Source organism: Callospermophilus lateralis, chromosome 1 (genome assembly GCF_048772815.1).
Source record: "Callospermophilus lateralis isolate mCalLat2 chromosome 1, mCalLat2.hap1, whole genome shotgun sequence".
In the NCBI taxonomy this organism is placed as follows: Eukaryota; Metazoa; Chordata; class Mammalia; order Rodentia; family Sciuridae; genus Callospermophilus; species Callospermophilus lateralis.
In genome coordinates, this window is record NC_135305.1 from 70,434,652 (window position 1) to 70,459,184 (window position 24,533).

Sequence of the window (24,533 nt, forward strand, 5' to 3'; positions counted from 1 at the left end):
AATTAAGTCAAGAAATAAGATACAATGTGGTAGGTATAGGAACATCTTTCACTTAGAAAAATGTAAGTCTAGAAAATTATACCCTCCTATGGTTAACAGTAGTCATTATCTCTGGGTGGTGAGACTCTAAGAGGGTTTAATATACAAAAAAGGTAATTCTTAGTATTATAAAATTTCCTTTTTTTTACATAATAAATACACAGCCTCAATAAAAATCTAAAAGGTACCCCCCCCAGTATAACTATTTTTCTGAAAAGAATAAAATGTAACAATAATTAACTCAAAATTGTGTGTTATCAAGTCTTAAAATGTGTGGTACTGATAAATCAGAGGAAAAGAAGGCAGGAGATGGCATGGACACAGATGATTTCATGAAGCAAGTGGGTGTGAAATCCATGACGCTAATCTTCTATGTTAAAAGTCACAGAGAAGTTTCTAGTTTTATAATCCAAACACTGCGTACCATGATAAATACACTCTTTCTCAAGAACTAACTTTGAGCAGCATGGTCAAAAGCATACAATATTGAGTATCCTGTTAGAATCCTTAGAACAACTTAGGAGATTAAGCCTAAGATGGGTGGCTTCAAGAAAGAGGGTAATTTCTTCTTTAGGGGAAAATCAGGAAACCTATCCTGATTAATTTTCCCTATGGCATACATTCTTTCTCTCTCTCTCTCTCTCTCTCTCTTTTTTTTTTTGTGGGAGGGGAGCTGTGCAAGAAATTGAACTCAGGGGTGCTCAACCACTGGGCCACATCACCAGCCCTATTTTAGAGAGAGAGTCTCACTGAGTTGCTTAGCACCGCAATGTTGCTGAGGCTGGCTTTGAACTCATGATCCTCTTGCCTCAGCCTCATGAGAGACTGGATTACAGGTGTGTGCCACTGGCACCTGGTTACCCATTTTTTCTTATATCCTCAGACTATAGGTACTCTATCATGATGAAACTTTCCTTCAGGGACATGATTGCATGAAAGAAACACCAGGATACCATTGCATGAAAGAAACACCACTGCATGTAGGTGAATATTTCAGAAGACAGGAGAAACCATGTTATAACATCACACATGTTACTGACATGAGAGATGAGATTTAGAGAAAGTTCTCTATTTCTCTGTGACCCAAAGAGGTCATGGAATCCCCATCCCTCCCTACATCTTAACTAACCTGGACAATGCATTATAGCAGTCAAAGCAAAGATCTGAATTTTTACTGATTTAGATTATTATAAACAAAAGCGGCAGAGAGAGTTGTAATGGGTTCCTCTTTCCTGTGCATTGTTTTGTAAGTGACACATTATTGGTTTAATAATTTGCAAAGAGTTTGAAAAGAGCTTGAAAAACTTGGAGAATGTCAAGATCTTAAAAATGTACTTTCCTTAACATTATGTGTGTGTTACTTTCTTCCATTTCATTGATCCATTCTATCATTAATCTGTTTCATTCAGTGGCTCAAGAAATAGGAATGTCTAAGTGTAATTTGAGTACACTATTACATGCAGATATGTGAAACACAAAGAAATTTGGGGCTGTCATAGAGATAGAAATCTAATATCAAGAAAGGGGTGTAGGGCTGGGGTTGTGGCTCAGTGGTAGAGCCCTTGCCTAGCATGTGTGAGGCACTAGGTTTTAACCATATGGGGTTGAAAAAAAAAAAAAAAAAAGAAAGGAAACTAGAACTCATGTTCCAAGATGGTGGATTAGAGGCATCTAACACTTGCCTGCTTCTCAAAACAACGGAGTGTAGCCTTGTTGAGCAAGCTGATGATGGGGGAGTGCTGGAATGCAACAGTAGAGAAAGAGAGAGAGAGAGAGACTTGGATAGCAGCAGAGTGGGAGAAACAGAGCACTCCAGGACTGATCAGATGGCAGCATGTCAGGGCAGGGGGAGTACCCCTTGGCAGGGATAGAGGTAAAAGAGGGAAAGCTCCAGTTAGCTCCACTGCTGCATGATCCAGCACCCTATGGCATGTAATCTAAGCAGATAAGAGCTATGGACTCTGCATTGGGAACAGGCCCTGGAGACCTGTCTGTACTTCCCAGAATATTTTCAGAGTGTTATCTTGAGAAGGGTCCTATTTTCTAAGTTTATACTGCTGTGGGAGTGAAAGGCCTCTTTGACTATCTCCTGGATCCTGAGGTAATACCACTGCACTGACTTAGCAGGCAGCCACCTCAAGTGTCAGTTTGGCCCAGGGGAGAGATGGACACAAACCAGCTGAGAATTCTACGTGGTAGGAAAATGGTCTCTGATGCAGAGGGGAATGGAAGGTACTTCCTTTTAAATTGGTAGTTTGGGAATCCAATTATCACAGCCCAGGGGAGTGAATCATGTGTCATTTCATGTGGAGGTCAAGAATGGAAGCACCCGAATCATGGGTGGTGGGCGGATTGCCCCATGGCCTCCCCTCCTAGCAGAGCTCCTTTGTGACCCCCTTGCCTCTCTCTGCCCTCGGGGACATCAAGGATCTGCAGTAGAACTGGCGTTATTCTCGCTCTAGAGAGTATCTTTGGGGGAGTCCACACTAGGCTAGCTTGTTGGTCAGCTGCAGTGCCAGTGTTAGTCCAGCCCTTGAAGTATATAGCTCAAATAGAATCTCTGTCAGGTGACTTATACATCCTATCCTAGCCCATCGACCTGATGTAGCACTGGCATTTTCTGTGCCCTTGAAATGTGCAGTCCAAAAATCTCCAGTGAGAATCTATACCTGGGAGGTTTGCTTTCAGCACTAACTCCTCACAGCCAGCAGAGGGGCTGAGAGGAATTCCAACTAGCTTCAGCTACAACCACTCCTGCTACTCACCAGGCAAAAATCAAAACAAAAAGACGAGGTGGGTGACTAACACACAGGTTCTGCTTTCTCTGAGGGGTGCACAGCCTAAGAAGACTCAGAGAAGCTTCCCCCCTCTTTTTATTTTTTCTCCCCCACACCTTTACCTGTTTTCCTGTCTCATCTTTTTAACATTTACTTTTTTAAAAAATATTTATTATCTTTTTAACTACTTACTTATCCATTGTGGTGCTGAGGATTGAACCCAGGGCCTCACAGTAGGCAAGTGCTCTACCATTGAGTTATCCCCTCAGCCCTAATATTTTTGAATTTTTATTTCATTCCATATTACTTTTCCCTTATCAGTATATAGTAAATGTTGGGGTTGTTGTTAATTTAATTTAATTTAATTTTTTTGTTTGGCCCTTTCCCCTCCCTTCCCTGTGCTAGGGATTGAGACTAGGACTTTAAGCATGTTGGATAGGTGCTGTGCTGCTAAACGATATTTCTAAGGCTAGCTGACTGAAACTGTACCTAGCTCCAGCCAAGATCTAGTCCTGCTCAAACCCTGGGGCAAAATTCCCTAGTCAGTAATCCCTCCCAAGTGGGCATGGTAAGGGGGAATCTGACTGCACTCACTCCCACAGCAACAAAAGAAAGATAAAAATAAACCTTGTGGCTATGACATCTATACAGTGCTCAGCATTGGTTGCTTCCACATTCTATTAGATTGCACATTGATAACAAGACTGAAGGTGCCACAAAGTGGGAGGTATAACCCTCATCCCTGCAACTCACCATGAAATACCAGGATAAAAGTGTCAGGTCCTTTACCATGATGAGAATACCTAGTACCAGGAGTCTTTTCTAGCAACAGAACCAATATCAATAGTACCTGAGGAAACCCCATCACCTAATAGGGGTTTCCACTCCTATTGTAGGAGTAACCCTAATAGATGCACCCCACTTTCTCTATTGTCTATGTCACACCTACCTGAACTATTGAGGGGAACCCCTACTCTTGTGAGACTTCTAGAGAAAGAAGTTCTTTCAGCCTCTGACACAGTAGGCATTATGTCAAAACCCACTAATCACAGCCGTAGAAATGACAAGGAGATTATATTATGAAGTCCAACTGAAATTAAACTCAATATTGAACAACAAATTGATACTCCAAGACATAATGTCAGGAGAAGACAGCTTATTAAGAAGGCTTCACCTAAAAAGAGAAGAAATATGCATCTCAACAGATGTACAGTTCTCAACATAAAAGCACATGAAATGTGAAAAAACAAGGCAAATGAACTCTACTTCCTAGAGTTCATAACTTCATAGTAACTTGTTACAGAGATATCAAAGTAGATGAAATTACAAAGAATTCAAAAGAAAAATTTTTTAAATGCTGAATGAAATAAATAGTTGAATAAAATAAGGAAAACAATGCAATATGTAAGTGAACAATTGAAAGAGAACCAAAGAGAAATCTTGGAAATAAAAAGCTCACAAGTTAGATAAAAACCTCAGTTGAAAGCCTGAGCAACAGACTAGATAGAGCAGACAGAAAAACATGACATGCAAGCTTGAAGGCTACTCTGCCAAAATATTATATTCAGACAACAATTAAAAAAGAATGAAGGAATAAAAAAAGAAAGAAGAGAGGGAAAAATCTAAGATCTCTGGGATACCATTAAAAGATCAAGTATTTACATAAATGGCATATAGGAAGGAGAAGAGCTACATACTGAAGAAACAGATAAATTATTCAGTGAAATAATAGAAGAAAATTTCCCATGTCTTAGAAAAGACGTGAACATGTAGGTTCAGGAGACATTTAGAACCCTAAACAGACATGGCCTGAAAAAACCTCTCCATGCCAGATTATAGTTAAATTGCCAAAATTACAGGACAAAGAAAGAATATTAACAGTTGCAAGAGAGAGGCACCAAATCATATTTAAAGGTAAACCCATTAGAATAAGCAGATTTGTCAGCAGAAAGTCTAAAGAATAGAAGGGCATGGAATTATGTATTTCAAGCCCTGGAAGAAAATAAATGCCAACCAAAATTACTATAGCCGGCAAGGTTATCCTTCAGAATTGAGGAAGACATAAAGACCTCTGAAGAAAAGCACAAACTTAGGGAGTTTATGACCATCAGACCCACATTACAGAAGATACTTAGTGGAATCCTAAGTATCGTAGGATTCAGAAGAGAAAGAAAAATACAATCATGAAAGCACAGGAAAGAATAAATCTCACTACAAGAGTAGACAAACGAGTAGAAAGGAATCAAACATTATCAATATAGTACAGTATAAGATGAATAAGAGGAAGAAATAGACGTAAAATATTCAAAACAACAAGAAGAAAATCAACACAAAGAAAGGAACAACTATATACCTTTCAATAATAATTCTGAATGTAAATGATCTCCAACATTATCCTGCCTACAAGAAATTCACCTCATCTGAAAGTGAAAGGATGGAAAATTATATTTCAAGCAAATGAAATCTGAAAGCAAGCAGGAGCAACTACACTTATATCTGAAAAAACTGACTTTCAAAATCAGAAGAGACAAAGAAGGTTACCACAAATATTGGTCAAGGAAACAATCAAGAAGATAAAATAATTATAAACACATATGGACCAAATGTCAGAGCAACTGAACACTACTGCACATATTAGCCATATTACAATATGATTATAATAGTTGACTTCAGTACCCCGCTATTACCAATAGCTACATCATCCAGACCTCCCCCACACAAAATCAACTAGTAAACATCAGAATTAAATTACACTTAGTCCAAATGGACTTAATCTACAGAATATTTTATCCAGCAGCTGCAGAATAAACATTTTTTCATTAACACATGGAATTTTTTTACCAAAATTGATGATATATCAGCCTACAGAGCAAGTCCCAACAACAGCAACAACAACAAAAACAAAAACAAAAACAAAAAACCTCTGAAATAATTTCTTCGTATTATTAGATCACAATGGAACGAAACTAAAAATCAGCAAGGGACACAACTGAAATTTAAAAAAATACTTAGAGATTGAATGACACCCTTTTTAATGAATGGTGGGTTCTTTCAAGACAAGAGTAGATTTTTTTTTTAAAGAAACTGGAGAAATTTAAAAATTCCTACAATCAAATCAAAATGCAAATACAGCAAAGAGACCCTGAATAGGCAAGTCAATCCTGAGCAAAATTAATGAGGCTTGAAGGCCTCATGATTTCTCATTTCAAAATGTACTATGGAACAGTATTAATAAAAACAGCATGGTATTTGGTATAAAAAGACATGAGGACCAATAGGACATAATACAGGATACAGAAACAAACTTGACACAGGTGCCAAAAACATATATTGGAGAATAAAAAACAGCCTCTTCCACAAACAGTGCTGGAAAAACCAGATATTCACACATTAAAGATTGAAACTAGACCCCTATTTCTTGCCCTGTACAAAAGTAAACTTAAAATGGATCAAAGACCTTCATGTAAAATCTGAAATTTTGTAACTGCTAGAAGAAAACACAAGAGAAACACTCTAAGATATTGGCACAGGCAACAATTTCCCAATCAGGTCTCCAATAGCTCAGGAAACAAAAGTCAACAATTGAAAAATGTGATTACATCAAATCAAAAAGCTTTTGCATAACAAAGAAAATAATCAACAGAATGAAGAGAGAACCTACAGAGTGGGAGAAAATCTGTTATCTACTCATGTGACAGAGGATTAATATCCAGAATATATAAAGAATAAAAAAAACCAAAAAAACATAAAAAGAGCAAGTAATCCAATAAAAAATAGTCAAATGATCTGAACTGACACTTGGAAAAAAGATATGAAAGTGGCCAATAAATATATGCAAAAATGCTCAATATCTTTAGTCAACAGAGAAATGCAGATCAAAACTACATTGAGCTTTCATCTCACCCAAGTCAGATCAGCTATTATCAAAAACAAAAAACAAAAACATGCTGTGAGGATGTGGAGAAAAAGGAATCCTTACATACTTTGGTGGGGATGTAACCACTATATAAAATATGGAAGTACCTCCAAAAACAACAAAAAACAAAACTAAATTAAAAATAGCAAAAGATGGAACTACCATATGTATAGATATATTTAAAGGAAATGAAGTTAACATGTAGAAGAGACATCTGTATACCCATGTTTATTGTGGCAGTATTCATAATAGTTAAGATGCAACCAGCTTAGGTGTCTGCCAACAGGTGAACAGATAAAGAAAAGGTGGTATCTTTCTATCTATCTACCTACCTACCTACCTACCTACCTACCTATGTTTGTATTATTCAGCCATAAAAAAGAATGAAATCATGACATTTGCAGGAAAATGGATAGAACTAGAGAACATTATCTTAAGTGAAAGAAGCCACACGTAGAAAGATAACCATTGCGTATCTTCCCTTAAATGTGAAAACTTAAAAAAGAAAAAAAAAAGGATTGGTGTGAAAGTAAAATAGGGACTATTAGGCCTATTAGGAAAGGGCCTGCAGGGAGGGAGTAGAGGGAGAGTGGACATGATCAAGGCATGGTATATGCATATATGGAAATATCCCAGTGAAACCTATTATGTTGTATAATTAATATGTGTTAATAATTTTTAAAAAATAATAAAAAGAGAGAGAGAGAGACAAAGGATAAAAGGGGAGGGGGAGATGGCACAATTCATCCTATCTGGGGAAACTAAAGAAAGCTGCTTGAAAGAAGTTGAGCACAAAAGGACCAGGACAAGAGGAGTTGCCAACAAGAGAGACGGGGTAGAGGCAGGCAGGGGAACATGGGAAAGTGGTGATGTGGACTGCAAAAGCATTAGAGATGGTGACTTATTTCTAATAGCAGCTGACCCTGGAAAGCACTTACATGTGGCAGGCAGGCTTGGGCTGCTTTGCATGTACAATTTCATTTACTCCCCATAACAACTCCAGGCAGTAGGAACTACCACCTCTTACTTACAGAGAAGGAAACTCTAAAATCTGGGAAGTTAAACAACTGGCCCAAAGTTCCTCAGCTAGTGATCAGGGTGGCCAGCATTTGAACCTAAGCAGGCTGGCTCTAGTTTGAATTAGTAATCACTATCTTGTGGATTCAACATAGGCCTTTAGTTTTGGCAGAAGAGTAATGTGAAGGAAAATATGACCATGAATTAAAGAGTAAAAAGAAACAGAAAAGGTGAGCTGGTAGGAATTGCCTATTTTTCCTCATAAAGTTGTCTGAGGGCAAAGGCAAGAAAGGAACTAAGCCAGAATCTGGGTGGGAGGGAAGAGGTAGTCAGACATGCCATCTGGCCAGCATCCTGTCCTTTGGGGAAATGGTTCATCTGTCATTATATGGGCTGGGAATGTGGGGTAGGTCTCAGAAAGGCATATAACCTGGGTCTTCTCCAAAGTCTCAGGCTAATTCCTGGACCTAGGGATTTGTTCATGAAGGATACATCACCCAGTAGGGCCAATTTGTGGCCTTGAAAGACTTCTCTATGGTGCTTTTAGGAAATAGAAAAATTCTTTTAAAGCCAACAGAAGCCACTTTCCCACTGAATGGAGACAGCCTGCTTGAGAATTAACACAGTGCATGGAACAAAGGACAGCTAGGAAATGGTGAGCCCCAGTGTTCTCTCTAGAAAACTATCACGCCTGAAGCCAGATCTACCTGTGGGCTTTCCAGCTACACAGTACCATGTATTTCTTCAATCCAAGTTTAACTGGGGGCATTTCAGGCTTTGTCTTTGACAAATGCAATCAGACACTAACAGAATGTCATCACCCAATCCTTTTGTCAAAACCCTTCTGAGGAGTATCTTGTCCATTCATGGAGACCAATATGGCAACAGGAAAAGATGGGAGGCTCTGTGACTTTCTGAGTTTGAATTCACTCTGGGTTTCTCTTTCCCTAGAAAGGGTGCCCTTGACAGAGGTCACAGGTCTGAACTACCTCTTATCTTGCAGATACCTAGAGGGCTTTGTATCAGCTTCCTAATGATAGTTATTGACACTGTCTCAGGACTCTCAGATACCTGCCTTGACTCAGGGAAGGATATCCTCACCCCTGCTCCACATCCTGAGTGTCCTATGGGCCAAGACCTCGTGATCTGCACTAGCAACATGCCTGCCCTCTTATTTAGCTATTACAGACATAGCATCCTGGGGCATCTGTCATATCCCCCATTATTGGGATTGGGTACTCCACAGAGATTTCAGGGAGTTGCTTCTCTATGACAATTGGGAAGTTTATGGATTTTACCTTGGGTTTAGTTTCAGAGCGAATTGAAGACAAGAGGCTTTGAGCATGTAGATAGAAACCCAGCCTTGGGCAGCTCACAGGCCTCTGACCATCTGAAGGTCCCTTTACTTTTTTTTTTTTTTTTTTTTTTTTTTTTAATTAATTTTTATTGTAGGTTGTTCAAAACATTACATAGTTTTTGATATATCATAATTCACACTTTGATTCAAGTGGGATATGAACTCCCATTTTTACCCCATATACAGATTGCAGAATCACATCAGTTGCACATTGATTTACATATTGCCATTCTGGAGTCTGTTGTATTCTGCTGCCTTTCCCATCCTCCGCTATCCCCCCTCCCCCCTCCCCTCCCCTCTTCTCTCTCTACCCCCTCTACTGTACTTCATTTCTCCCCCTTATATTTTCCCTCCTTTCCCCTCACTTCCTCTTGTATGTAATTTTGTATACCCCTGAGGGTCTCCTTCCATTTACATGCAATTTCCCTTCTCTCTCCCTTTCCCTCCCACCTCTCCTCCCTGTTTAATGTTAATCTTCTTCTCATGCTCTTCTTCCCTACTCTGTTCTTAGTTACTCTCCTTATATCAAAGAAGACATTTGGCATTTGTTTTTAAGGGATTGGCTAGCTTCACTTAGCATAATCTGCTCTAATGCCATCCATTTCCCTCCAAATTCTATGATTTTGTCATTTCTTAATGCAGAGTAATACTCCATTGTGTATAAATGCCACATTTTTTTTATCCATTCGTCTATTGAAGGGCATCTAGGTTGGTTCCACAGTCTTGCTATTGTGAATTGTGCTGCTATGAACATGGATGTAGCAGTGTCCCTATAGTGTGCTCTTTTTAGGTCTTTAGGGAATAGACCGAGTAGTGGAATAGCTGGATCAAATGGTGTTTCCATTCCGAGCTTTCCAAGAAATCTCCATACTGCTTTCCAAATTGGCCGCACCAATTTGCAGTCCCACCAGCAATGTACAAGAGTACCCTTTTCTCCACATCCTCGCCAGCACTTGTTGCTGTTTGACTTCCTAATGGCTGCCAATCTTACTGGAGTGAGATGGTATCTTAGGGTGGTTTTGATTTGCATTTCTCTGACTGCTAGAGATGGTGAGCATTTTTTCATATACTTGTTGATTGATTGTATGTCCTCCTCTGAGAAATTTCTGTTCAGGTCCTTGGCCCATTTGTTGATTGGGTTATTCGTTATCTCATTGTCTAATTTTTTTAGTTCTTTGTATATTCTGGATATTAGGGCTCTGTCTGAAGTGTGAGGAGTAAAGATTTGTTCCCAGGACGTAGGCTCCCTATTCACCTCTCTTATTGTTTCTTTTGCTGAGAAAAAACTTTTTAGTTTTAGTAAGTCCCATTTGTTGATTCTAGTTATTAACTGTTGTGCTATGGGTGTCCTATTGAGGAATTTGGAGCCCGACCCCACAGTATGTAGATCATAGCCAACTTTTTCTTCTATCAGACGCCATGTCTCTGATTTGATATCAAGTTCCTTGATCCACTTTGAGTTAACTTTTGTGCATGGCGAGAGAAAGGGATTCAGTTTCATTTTGTTGCATATGGATTTCCAGTTTTCCCAACACCATTTGTTGAAGATGCTATCCTTCTTCCATTTCATGCTTTTAGCCCCTTTATCAAATATAAGATAGTTGTAGTTTTGTGGATTGGTTTCTGTGTCCTCTATTCTGTACCATTGGTCCACCTGCCTGTTTTGGTACCAGTACCATGCTGTTTTTGTTACTATTGCTCTGTAGTATAGTTTGAAGTCTGGTATAGCTATGCCGCCTGATTCACATTTCCTGCTTAGAATTGTTTTTGCTATTCTGGGTCTTTTATTTTTCCATATGAATTTCATGATTGCTTTCTCTATTTCTACAAGAAATGCCGTTGGGATTTTGATTGGCATTGCATTAAACCTATAGAGAACTTTTGGTAATATCGCCATTTTGATGATGTTACTTCTACCTATCCATGAACAGGGTATATTTTTCCATCTTCTAAGATCTTCTTCTATTTCTCTCTTTAGGGTTCTGTAGTTTTCATTGTATAAGTCTTTCACCTCTTTTGTTAGGTTGATTCCCAAGTATTTTATTTTCTTTGAGGATATTGTGAATGGGGTGGTTGTCCTCATTTCCATTTCAGAGGATTTGTTGCTGATATACAGGAATGCCTTTGATTTATGCGTGTTGATCTTATAGCCTGCCACTTTGCTGAATTCATTTATTAGCTCTAATAGTTTCTTTGTAGACCCTTTTGGGTCTGCTAGGTATAGAATCATGTCATCTGCAAATAGTGATAATTTGAGTTCTTCTTTTCCTATTTTTATGCCTTTAATTTCTTTCGTCTGTCTAATTGCTCTGGCCAGTGATTCGAGAACTATGTTGAACAGAAGTGGTGAGAGAGGGCATCCCTGTCTTGTTCCAGATTTTAGAGGGAACGCCTTCAGTTTTTCTCCATTCAGAATGATGCTAGCCTGAGGCTTAGCATAGATTGCTTTTACAATGTTGAGGTATGTTCCTGTTATCCCTAGTTTTTCTAGAGTTTTGAACATAAAGGGATGCTGTACTTTGTCGAATGCTTTTTCCGCATCTATCGAGATGACCATATGGTTCTTATTTTTAAGCCTGTTGATGTGGTGAATAACATTTATTGATTTCCGTATATTGAACCAACCTTGCATCCCAGGGATAAATCCTACCTGATCATGGTGCACAATTTTTTTGATATGTTTTTGTATCCGGTTCGCAAGAAGTTTATTGAGGATTTTTGCATCTAGGTTCATTAGAGATATTGGTCTGTAGTTTTCTTTCTTTGAAGTGTCTTTGTCTGGTTTAGGAATCAGGGTGATGTTGGCCTCATAGAATGAATTTGGAAGTTCTCCCTCTTTTTCTATTTCCTTAAATAGCTTGAAAAGTATTGGTGTTAATTCCTCTTTAAAGGTTTTGAAAAACTCTGCTGTATACCCATCCGGTCCTGGGCTTTTCTTAGTTGGTAGTCTTTTGATGGTATCTTCTATTTCCTCAATTGATATTGGTCTGTTTAGGTTGTCAATATCCTCTTGGCTCAATCTGGGCAAATCATATGACTTAAGAAATTTTTCGATTCCTTCACTATCTTCTATTTTATTGGAGTATAAGGATTCAAAATAATTTCTGATAATCTTCTGTATTTCTGAAGTGTCTGTTGGGATATTGCCTTTTTCATCCCGTATGCTGGTAATTTGAGTTCTCTCTCTTCTTCTCTTTGTTAGCGTGGCTAAGGGTCTGTCGATTTTATTTATTTTTTCAAAGAACCAACTTTTAGTTTTGTCAATTTTTTCAATTGTTTCTTTCGTTTCGATTTCATTAATTTCAGCTCTGATTTTAATTATTTCTTGTCTTCTACTTCTTTTGCTGTTTTTTTGCTCTTCTTTTTCTAGGATTTTGAGTTGAAGTATTAGATCATTTATTTGTTGGTTTTTTCTTTTTTTAAGGAATGAACTCCAAGCAATAAATTTTCCTCTTAGAACTGCTTTCAATGTGTCCCATAGATTCCGATATGTTGTGTCTGTGTTTTCATTTATCTCTAAGAATTTTTTAATTTCCTCCTTGATGTCTTCTATAACCCATTGATCATTCAGTAACCTATTGTTCATTCTCCAAGTGATGCATGATTTTTCCTTACTTCTTTTATTGTTGATTTTCAATTTCATTCCATTATGATCAGATAATATGCATGGTATTATCTCTACTCCTTTATATTGTCTAATAGTTGCCCTGTGACATAATATATGATCTATTTTTGAGAAGGATCCATGTGCTGCTGAGAAAAAAGTGTAACTGCTTGATGTTGGGTGGTATATTCTATATATGTCAATTAAGTCTAGGTTATTAATTGTGTTATTAAGCTCTATAGTTTCCTTATTCAACTTTTGTTTGGAAGATCTGTCCAGTGGTGAGAGAGGTGTGTTGAAGTCTCCCATGATTATTGTATGGTGGTCTATTAGACTCTTGAACTTGAGAAGAGTTTGTTTGATGAACATAGCTGCACCATTGTTTGGGGCATATATATTTATAATTGTTATGTCTTGTTGGTGTATGGTTCCCTTGAGAAGTATGTAGTGTCCCTCTTCATCCCTTTTGATTAACTTTGGCTTGAAATCTATTTTATTTGAAATGAGTATGGACACTCCTGCTTGTTTGCGAAGTCCATATGAGTGATATGATTTTTCCCAACCTTTCACCTTCAGTCTATGTATGTCTTTTCCTATCAGATGTGTCTCCTGAAGGCAGCATATTGTTGGGTCTTGTTTAGTGATCCATTCTGCTAGCCTGTGTCTCTTAATTGGTGAGTTTAAGCCATTAACATTTAGAGTTATTATTGAGATATGGTTTGTTCTTCCAGCCATATTTGTTTATTTATGTTTCTAAACATGGTTTGTTTTCCTCTTTGATTATTCCCCCCCACCTTTACTGTACTACCTCCCGCTGTTGGTTTTCATTGATATTTTCCATTTCCTCTTCCTGTAATATTTTGCCGAGGATGTTTTGAAGAGCTGGTTTTCTAGCTGCAAATTCTTTTAACTTTTGTTTATCATGGAAGGTTTTAATTTCATCTTCCATCCTGAAGCTTAATTTCGCGGGATACACAATTCTTGGTTGGAACCCCTTTTCTTTCAACGTTTGAAATATGTTATTCCAGGATCTTCTAGCTTTCAGAGTCTGTGTTGAAAGATCAGCTGTTATCCTGATTGGTTTACCCCTAAATGTAATCTGCTTCCTTTCTCTTGTAGCTTTTAAAATTCTCTCCTTATTCTGTATGTTGGGCATCTTCATTATAATGTGTCTAGGTGTGGCTCTCTTATGATTTTGCACATTCGGCGTCCTGTAGGCTTCTAGGATTTGGGATTCTGTCTCATTCTTCAAGTCTGGGAAGTTTTCTCGTATTATTTCGTTGAATAGATTGGTCATTCCTTTGGTTTGGACCTCAATACCTTCCTGTATCCCCATGACCCTTAAGTTGGGTCTCTTTATGTTATCCCATATTTCTTGAATGTTCTGCTCATGGTTTCTTAACAGCTTTGCTGAGCTGTCTATGTTCTTCTCCAGTTGAAATACTTTGTCTTCATTGTCTGATGTTCTATCTTCTAAGTGTTCTACTCTGCTGGTAGTATTCTCAATTGAGTTTTTAAGTTGGTTTATTGTTTCCTGCATTTCCAGGATTTCTGTTTGTTTGTTTTTTATAACCTCTATCTCCCTGTATAATTGATCTTTTGCTTCTTGGATTTGTTTGTGTAATTTATTGTCGAAGTGGTCGAAGTGGTCTTTCATTGTCTGATTTTGCTGTCTAATGTCTTCCTTGAGACTCCAGATCATCTGAAGCATGTATATCCTGAATTCTTTATCTGACATTCCATCTGCTGCAGATATTACCTCTTCTAAAGTTGAGTTGACCTGCATTGCTTGTGGTCCTTTCTTTCCTTGTCTTTTCATACTGATCGCGTTTCGTTCTTCTGGTAGCCACGCCCCCGTATCTGGTGCAAGAGACCTCAGTTGTCAGCACTGGTGGGGGCTGTAGCTGGGAGACCCGCGCCGCGCGGCTCCCGCCGGCTCCTGCGTCAGCGCCGCCTCAGCTCCCGCCGGTTCCCGTGCCGCTGCCGCGGTTCCCGCCAGCTCCGTCCGGCTCCCTCGCCGCTCCTGCTAATTTAGAGTCCGCTGGGAAGGAATCTCTTTGGCCGATCTTTGGTGACTTCCCCTCTCTGCTATGGCGGGCCCCTGGCTCCTTGCAGGAGTGACCGAAGGGAGAGGTGGAACTGGCTTGTCTCTGGTCTGATATAATCTCTGGTTTTAGATCCCAGTTCGCTAATTCATAGAGGCTTGGTTAGATTTCCTTCCCATCCTCTCAAGGTGGGGAGCCCTTTCCTGGGTGGGCAGGGCCGTTAGCAGAGCCGGAAGGGCACGTGCCTTCTGTCGGGCCAGGCGGGGACCCTTCTGGCTGCTCTGGGCCGCCGGGGGCTCCCTCAGCGCCAGGCAGATGGCGCCCGCGTGGCTAAGAGCCGGGTGGGGTAACCCTTCGCAGAGCGGGCGGGCCGCCAGGAGTGCCGGGATGGTGGGAGCTGTCTGCCGGCCGGGCAGGGACCCTTCTCGACGAGCAGGGCCGCTGGGGGCGCTTGTAAAGCCGGGCGGCTGCCGCCGCGTGTCTAAGACCCAGGCGGGCGGGGTGGCTGTTTGCAGGGCAAGAGCGGGACCGGCAGGGTAGCCGGGATGGCGGAAACTGTCTGTTGGCCGGGCAGGGACCCTTCTCGCCAAGCAGGGTTGCCGGGGGCGCTTGTAAAGCCGGGCGGCTGCAGCCTCGTGGCTAAGAACCAAGCGGGCGGGGTGGCTGTTTGCAGAACGAGAGCGGAATGGCGGGAGCTGTCTGCCGGCAGGGCGGGGACCCTTCTCGCAGAGCAGGGCCGCCGGGGGCGCTTGTAAAGCCGGGCGGCTGCAGCCTCGTGGCTAAGAACCAAGCGGGCGGGCTGGCTGTTTGCAGAACAAGAGCGGAATGGCGGGAGCTGTCTGCCGGCAGGGCGGGGACCCTTCTCGCAGAGCAGGGCCGCCGGGGGCGCTTGTAAAGCCGGGTGGCTGCCGCCGCGTGTCTAAGACCCAGGCGGGCGGGGTGGCTGTTTGCAGGGCAAGAGCGGGACCGGCAGGGTAGCCGGGATGGCGGAAAATGTCTGTTGGCCGGGCAGGGACCCTTCTCGCCGAGCAGGGTCGCCGGGGGCGCTTGTAAAGCCGGGCGGCTGCAGCCTCGTGGCTAAGAACCAAGCGGGCGGGGTGGCTGTTTGCAGAACAAGAGCGGAATGGCGGGAGCTGTCTGCCAGCAGGGCAGGGACCCTTCTCGCCGAGGAGGGTCGCCGGGGGCGCTTGTAAAGCCGGGCGGCTGCAGCCTCGTGGCTAAGAACCAAGCGGGCGGGCTAGCTGTTTGCAGAACAAGAGCGGAATGGCGGGAGCTGTCTGCCGGCAGGGCGGGGACCCTTCTCGCCGAGCAGGGTCGCCGGGGGCGCTTGTAAAGCCGGGCGGCTGCAGCCTCGTGGCTAAGAACCAAGCGGGCGGGGTGGCTGCTTGCAGAACAAGAGCGGAATGGCGGGAGCTGTCTGCCGGCAGGGCGGGGGTGCTTGTAAAGCCGGGTGTCTGCAGCGGCGTGGCTAAGGACCAGCCGGGTGGGGTGGCTGTTCGCCGGGCGAAAGCAGGGCCGCCAGGGTAGCCGGGATGGCGGGCGCTGTCTGCTGGCTGGGCGGGGACCCTTCTGCCGCGCTGCTCTGGGCCGCCTGCCGCTTGCAGAAGCGGCGGGTGGCCGCGGGATTGGACTCTGAGCCCGCGCTGCCAGTCAAGTTTCACTTGTTTGGGGCAAACTGTCACGTCTAATAAACTTACTAATTCTCGGCAGGTCTCCTTTCAACGGAATTTTGCTAGAAGATCCTCAGTAGGTAGAATGTAGCTGTTTTAATTGGTGTTTCTGATCCCGTTAATGTGGAGATATTGAAAGTGCAGCTTCCTCGCCGGCCGCCATGTTGGATCCTTCCCCTTTACTTTTATATCACCGAAGTCACACAGTCCCTTCCTCATTCGAGGTTTCATCAAAAGTAATTTCATTGTACCTCACGCTCTCTAAATTATTTATCCATATCAATAATATGTGAGGAAGAAACCTGGCTGGTTATTCCTTGTGTGTTCCTACTTTGAATTTTGACTCAGGCAATCTCTTGTCTTTCTCAAAAAACTGCTTTATTTTCCTCATCAAAGCAAGAACACCTTAAAATCAACTTCCTTATTACTCTAACTTTGTATACTTTCCTCCAAAAAAAGAAAAAGAAGTTGAATCCTTTCAAGATCAACCTACTCAATGAAATAGCAATTCATCATTCTCCCTATTTATACCCCGCTCTTGAAACATACATTTCAAGCTGGCAACTAGCAGCTAGCATTTGCAAATTCTTTCCTCAGTTATTTTGTCGGGGCAGAAAGCAGAAGCGCCCTTAACTCAATCACTCTCATTGCCATTTACAAAAGATTAAACTCACTGTTTATTCAAGATGTCCTATTAAGTGGAAAAGAAAAAAGAAAAAAAAGAGGGAAGAATATTCCTGTCAGGGCAAAGGCTGGTAAATCCTGAAATTATAGGTCTTACCTCTGGCCCACTATTGTGCCCCAGGAAATGGCTGCAGGGTCTTGAAGTCTAGCCACCAAGAGCCATCACACTGAAGGAACCAAGTGCACCAGGACAAAGGCCACTGTTATGGCGTGGATGTGAGGTATCCCCCCAAAGCTCATGTATAAAACAATACAGAAACATTCAGAGGTGAAATGATTGGGTAACAAGACCCTTCTCCCAATCAGTGAATTATTCCCCTGATAGGAATTAACCAAGTGGTAACTGAAGGTGGGTGGGATGTGGTTGGATGAGGTGGGTCATTGGGAGCGTGCCTTTGTGGTATACATTTGGTGAGCTGAGCTTAGCCTCTTTGCTTTCTGATCTTTGCTTCCCTCCTTCACATTCATCTGCCATGAGATTCAGCCCCATCTTGAGCCCCGAGGAATGGAGCCAGTATGGACTGAGACCTCTGAAACCCAAATAATCTTTTCCTCCCCTAAAATTGTTCTGATTACTCGTTTAGTCACAGCAGTGACAAATCTGACTAAAACAGACATCTTAGCATTTGACCAGTTATCCCAGAAGACCTCTCTGCTGCTTTAACATTGGATAAGACACTAAAGCTCTGCATAGCTTTTGGGTGTGTGTGTGTGTGTGTGTGTGGAAAGGAGAATGAAAAAGAGAAGAAATACAAAATAAATTGAAATTCCTGTCAGGCCAGTTAGTTCTCCTAGGCCTGAGTGGGCAGAATGAGATTCAAAGCTATTACGTTAGTTTTAAATCTTTCTCAAGTCTGGTGTTCTTTGCCTTCTCTAATGAAGATCATAATTAGTAGGCCATGAACTTTATTTACCACTGTTTGCTTGAGTATTTTTTAATCTCTTCTTTAAAAAAAATTCTTATGTTTATAGACATTTTACAACCCAATTTTCTTCTTTTCAAAAATATCAATGTTGGGGCTCAGTGGCAGAGCACTTGCCTAGCATATATGAGGCACTGGGTTCAATCCTAAGTACCACATAAAAAATAAACACACAAATAAAACAAAGCCATGCTGTCCATCTACAACTACAAAAAAAATTAAAAACAAATATCAATGTACACTAAATGACAGAGAATAGAAAGACAAATCCTCATAAACCTATCAATTGGCTTCAATATCAAGATTTTTGTTAGTTTTATTTAATTTAACATCCCACATAATTTTTTTCCTAGAGCATTTTAAAGCAAGTCTGAGATATTGATATTATTGTGTAACATCAATAAATATTGTTAACTGGACATTTTAAGATTACAGAATCACAGTGTCTCTATCATGCCTAACAAAACAAACAACATTTGTTAATTTAAAACCCAGTCTATGTTAAAATTTGCCTGATCTTCATAAAAGACATCATCTATAATGGTTTTATTTAAAACACAATCCAAACAAGGCCCACACAATACATTCTGTAGTCTTATATGAGAATAAGGTCATGGAACAGTCATACCTACATTTAAATTATTGTGCAGAAATGCACAAGAATAGTCTTATTTGCTGAAAACACACTTTGAGAACACAGAATCTGTGCAAACCTGAACAGGCACCACAACCATTGAAAATTTAATTCCTCCTGAAACAGCAAAGCAAAAATTTGAGCTTCGTATGGCAATAGCAAACTAAATTTCCTTTAAATGATTTCTTTTTAAACTATAGTTTAGTCTATTTCCCCATCTCAAGTTGTCAGCCACATGGTCTTGTTTTGAAGTATTTAGGGCACCTGCTTCTTGGGCTGTTGGAGTTTTATATTTATGCACACAGAACAGCCTGCTAGGGAAGTATTGATTTTTCTACAGCAGTTACAAGATGCTGTGTTTGCAAATGTGGAACAAAGAGCTCACTTTATATTTAGTAGGAATGTGGGTTCATTTAAAAATAGAGAAAAATCTTAACCTTGCAATAAGATGAGGGCCAAAGGTGGGACACAGTAGTAAAGTCTAACCTCTCTGCAGACTATTCATACCAGTACACGTACCAACAGATAAACTTTTGGGGGAAAATATGTATTTTCCCCTTCTCTTGACAGAGTATTTATAATCCTTCAATTTAGAAAAATGAAAATGCTGAGAAATAGCATAGTCAAGAAAAGGTGTTCACTTATCACTAGTTGGTCTTTATTCTTGAAAAATAAGTTATTTTACCCAAACCTTAATGTGATGTCACCTCATACCCATGAAGATGTTGACTATGAACAACAACAACCCCAGAAAGCAGCCAAGTATTGGTGAGGATGGAACCCTTATTCTCTGTTGGTGGGAATGTAAAATGCTGCAGCAGTTATAGAAAATGATACAGTAAATCGTTGAGTTAAAAATAGAATGATGATCACATGATCCAGCAATTCTACTTCTGGGCATATGCCTCAAAGAATTGAAAGCAGGGTCTCAAGGAGATACTTGTAGACCCATGTTCATAGCAGCCTTATTCAGCATGGCCAAAAGGTTGAAGCAATCATGTATTCAAAGATGGATGAATGAATAAAGAGAATGCAGCACATTCATACAATAGAAAAGTACTCCAGCTTAAAAGGGAAGGAAATTCAGGCACATGTTACAACAGGGAAGAATCTTGAGGCATTCTGCTAAGTGAAACAAAAATCACAAAAAGACAAATACTGTATTATTCCACTTACATAAAGTACAAAGAACAGTCAAATTCAGAGCTAGAAAGTAGAATGGGCTGGGGAAGAAGGGAACCCAGGAGTCATTGTTTAATTTGTATAGAGTTTCAGTTTAGCCAAGTGAAAAGAGTTCTGGAAATGAGTGATGGTTGGTGGTGATTGTGTTATAATGGGAATGTCCTTAATACCATGGAATGAAGTAGGAAATGGTTAAGATGGCAAATTTTATGTGTAATTTACTTACTACAATTAAAAATACTTAAAAAGTTATTTCAATCATGTGATAGGATAATGTTGTTGTGTCCAGTGCTCCAGATGCAATGGAGACAAGGAGCATAATTCAAAATTTCAATGAAGAGCAAAAGCCTTTCTGTCTCCAAGAACCACTGCTGTCTCCTAAGGGGAAAAAATTCCTGCCTTGTTTACCTGTGGGGTACCACTGGTTGTCTGTACACAAGAAACTTTCTGGTTTTCTTCCTATGTCCCCATCCAGGCCTCATATTCTTGGGCTGAAGTATAAAATAACAGAACCTTTCGATTCACCCCCATGAAGTTGAATGGGCACTTTGACCCTGATTGCTCAAAAGCTCCAAGACTGAGATGAAAGAGAAAGAGAAGGTGCAGCCTGTGTCCCCCGCTTTTGTTGGCTTAATAAATAATTAAAGGATCCAAATATTCAGGAAGAAATTTAAACTTTCTGTATGTAAATAGTCATAAAAAACACTTAATACTACAGATAACTTGTTATACAAGTTTAGAACTACAAAATATTTCAAGTACACCCAACTGAGTTTGTCTACTAGTTTGGTGGCTACGGTTAAAAATAACAACTGGAAATCTTAAGTCATTCCAGGTCTCACAGGTTGAAAAGTTGCTCACAGGTTATTTTCTAGGGGGTATAATGACCAGATTTGAACATCCTTCAGCTTTCTATTTATGTCTGCCAGTACTGGGGATTGATTCAAATGGCACTTTATCACTGAGTCACATCCCCAGTCCTTTTTATTTTTTTATTTTGAGAAAGGGTCTCACTAAGTTTTCCAGGTTCATCTTGAATTTGCAATCTCCTGCCTCAGTTTCCTGAGTTGCTGGGAATATAGGTGTGTGCCACCACATCTGCTCTACTTTATATTTAAGAGCACTTTAGGGAAAAAGCCAAGTCATTGCCAGCATATGTAAGAATTCAACACATCTAAGCTAAACACCAAAGACAAAAATCTGATTTAAAAATATTGCTCAGTAAAATTGTATTTCCAAATTAGATCAATCAGCAAAAGCCTTTCAGGTGGTAAAAAGTGTATTTCGTCAGACCAGACATTTCCTGTGCTCAACTTATTTTCTAAAAGTAAATGTTCTTTGTATCTATTAAAAAGTACTGAGGTTGTTAATTTATTAACTCATACAAACTTACTAGCTTTTGCTTTTGTTTTTTTAATATTCACTTTTTAGTTGTAGTTGGACACGATACCTTTATTTCACTTATTTATTTCTATGTGGTGCTGAGGATTGAACCCAGGGTCTTGCACGTGGTAGGCTAGCGCTCTACTGCTGAGCCACAACCCTAGCCCCCGAACTTACTAGCTTTACTAAAAGACAGTAACTTTATCAGGATTTCTTCTGGTTCCACATATATCAGACAAAAATTTAAAATGCAAGATTTTAAAACTAAGCTTTTAACGGTTGTAGACCCCTTTTTCCCATTTCCCCAAATAACTTGCACATAGTCAATACTTTATGAGTTACTGGTCTGTAAAATTAAAATATGAAAATGTATAAACTCTTATTTAGCATTCAAATATTAAATATGACATTCTTATAGGCATATAAATTATATCTCATATATTTTGTTATAACTAACATATCATAACTACTTTATTTTGATATTCCTAAGTAATATAAGCCAATTTCAGGCTTATAAAATTGTCTAAATAGTTCACTGAATATTTAATGCTTATCCTTTTGCAAAAATATATGGTGGAGAGGGAGTTTTAATATTTTTTAACACATTCAAATTCTAGCTGTTATATACTAGCAACTTTAAAATTCACTTCATGTTTTAGAAGTTTCAGAAAAGTTAGGACACAACTTGGGAAATAATACAGAAACCAAGGAATGAAATGAAAATATATACTCACCCTACTCTTGAACTATATCATGCTGGGGACTCAAAGGTGTATATAATGAGCCTTCTCTAATCGAGTTCTAGACTGTGAGACAGCTAGTCTTTAGAGCTCTAACAACAGAGAAAGGGGATAATTTTGTATAAAGCAGGGCGGTTCTAGTCAAGTGTGTAAGGGTGACTTGGAAAACTTGCTAAAACTAAGATTTCTGGGTGGTCTCCCAAAGATTTTATCTCAGTAGGTCTGTGGTGGAACCGGACAATTAGTAGTTCTTATAAGCTTTCAGATGAGACTGATGCTGCTAGTCCACTTTTGAGTAGCAATGTTCTAAAGATACTGCATGATGAACTCTATGTGCTTAAGAGACTTTCTACCATCTCTAGATTTCTCAGAAAAACAGAGAATAATTTAACATAAAAAATGGAGGCAGAAATATTTTTGTTTTGGAACAAAGACAAAATAGAGAAAAAAAATTGTATGCTTGCTTAATTTTGCAGACCAAGGGACATAAGCCTCAGTGCATAGCTATCCTGGCCCAGACAAAAGATTTATGTGGAAATCATTACACACAGTAATGCTCAGATTTATCCAGAAGAGAAAGCCTGCCATGTTTCCTAATATTTTTAGTAACCAAACCAAATATGTCCTATATTTATCTTATAATTGGCTAGGAAAAGAGCTAAAAAAATCATAACTCTCTTTAAACACCTCAGTGCAAAATACTTTGGAAATTAGATTGCTAAATTAATGCTAATTGTAATATGGATTTATAAGGTCCATGATCTGCTTTTGAAAAAACAAGGAGACAATCAACCAAATATGAAGACTAAGAGGAACATTCTTCAAGTAACACAAACATTTAATGCTAATTTTGAACTGAATCTAAAGACAGATCATGATTTATTCTGGCTGGCCTTTCATAGTTGGAAGTTATTTTGAAGATGATAACTTCCTTTTTTGTATTATTTATCTATTCGTTTGTTCGTTCATTCGTTCATTCATTCATTCATTCATTTATTTTACTGAAATCACCACCAAGCACTGAACACAGGGCTCAATTATATATAATGAGGCACCCTCAAACTGCTATGTGTATTTGAGGGACAAACATATTCTAGTCAAAAATCACTCTGTAATAATTCAAGCAAAATGATAATGGTTCTATTTTCACTTACAGAAAGCAAATTCTGCCATTTCCAAATTGTTATTGGATGAGCCCAAGAAAGAAGGTATGCTCAGATCATTACATATTCAACTTAAATAGGTCAATCATTTTAATAAATCACAAGGAGGAATTAAAATGCAATAATTGTTAATGAATACTAGAAACTTATATAGTTAACATACCAAATTAAATGTTACAAATCTGTAGAATGATGCCAATGACTTTTAAATCAATTTGTTTCCAAAATATTATTCTTTTTTGTGCAACCAGATCTGTGCCATCAATTTGCTGGAATAATATGCTCTATCTGCTGTGGCAGATTTAACAAAATTGGATCTAACAGTCTCTTAGCAACCACAGATGCTTTTAAAGTCCTTTGGCTATACTCTTTATGACACAGGTCAATGGTCTGAAGGTTTTTAGAGTGATGATGTTTAAGTCAATGTTTCATGAAATTTAATCTAAATTTATGATGATTCATAGCCTCAATTTAGACTGCTAGAAATTTTGAGTAGTTATAGTCTCCAATTACCCTCTAGCTCATTGCTAGAAATAATGGGTGTAATGCTGGAGTAATGCTAGATTCTAAAATTTACCATTAATTAATAATGAAACACATAAAGGAAAGGTGATTTTTTTCAGACACCAATTTAAAGAATTAGTTGTAACTTTACTCACTGTCAAAATGCCAATGACTTCCTATAGATATTCTTATTGATTTCGACACTTGGTTTCAAAGGCTGTCATTGGTAAATTTCCTTCTTCGTTTGTGTGCTTGAAAGTACAATGATAAGCTGTGCAATGGTAGAGGTTTCTCTTTTCATCACTTACCTAGGTTCTGCCACATGCTGAAAATCTCACAACCCATTGTCACCCGCATGTCACCGTACCTGAAATAGAAAAAAGCAATCCTGACACAGAACCTTCAGAACAAAGAAGTATTTGTGTTTCTGTAGAATACAGTCTATCATTCTCAATTAAAAGGCACAATGTTTTTTTAATTAAACATGTCTAATGTACATGTCTTTATGTCTCTAAATCAATTCTTTACACAAATATTTTAGTAAAATGAATCTGTTTCATATTTTTTTGCTGCCATAATAATTTTGAATCCTGAAAGATTTGGGATAAAAAATGTATAAATAAGTTCAAAATATTGAAATTTCCCTAAGAAATTGCTTGTTGCCATTTTGGTTACTGCTATCCCACTTGTGATTTCTAGTTATGGATCTTTTGGTTCATGAGCCATTTGGAACAAGCACCTTCTAGAAGTTAACATTCTCACCTGAACACATAGTGGTACTTACTTTTCTAACACCTTTTTCTTTTTGGAAGGTGTGAACATCTCCAACTGCAGACATAACTGGTTTATAAAAATGACTGCAAGGTAAAAGTAGGAATCCCAGATCTAAAATAAG

General features: G+C 39.4%; 1 protein-coding gene across 1 annotated transcript in view; it reads right to left on the reverse strand.

The window, feature by feature from the left end:
• The window catches only part of Dock4 (dedicator of cytokinesis 4), a 445,040-nt gene that overhangs the window by 56,529 nt on the left and 363,978 nt on the right, over window positions 1-24,533 (reverse strand). The window contains exons 29-30 of the mRNA XM_076835166.2: window positions 24,423-24,523; window positions 23,947-24,005 (exon numbers count right to left, since the gene is read on the reverse strand). Of these exons, the coding sequence (XP_076691281.1) occupies window positions 23,947-24,005; window positions 24,423-24,523 (160 nt within the window). The remainder of the gene's footprint in view (window positions 1-23,946; window positions 24,006-24,422; window positions 24,524-24,533) is intronic.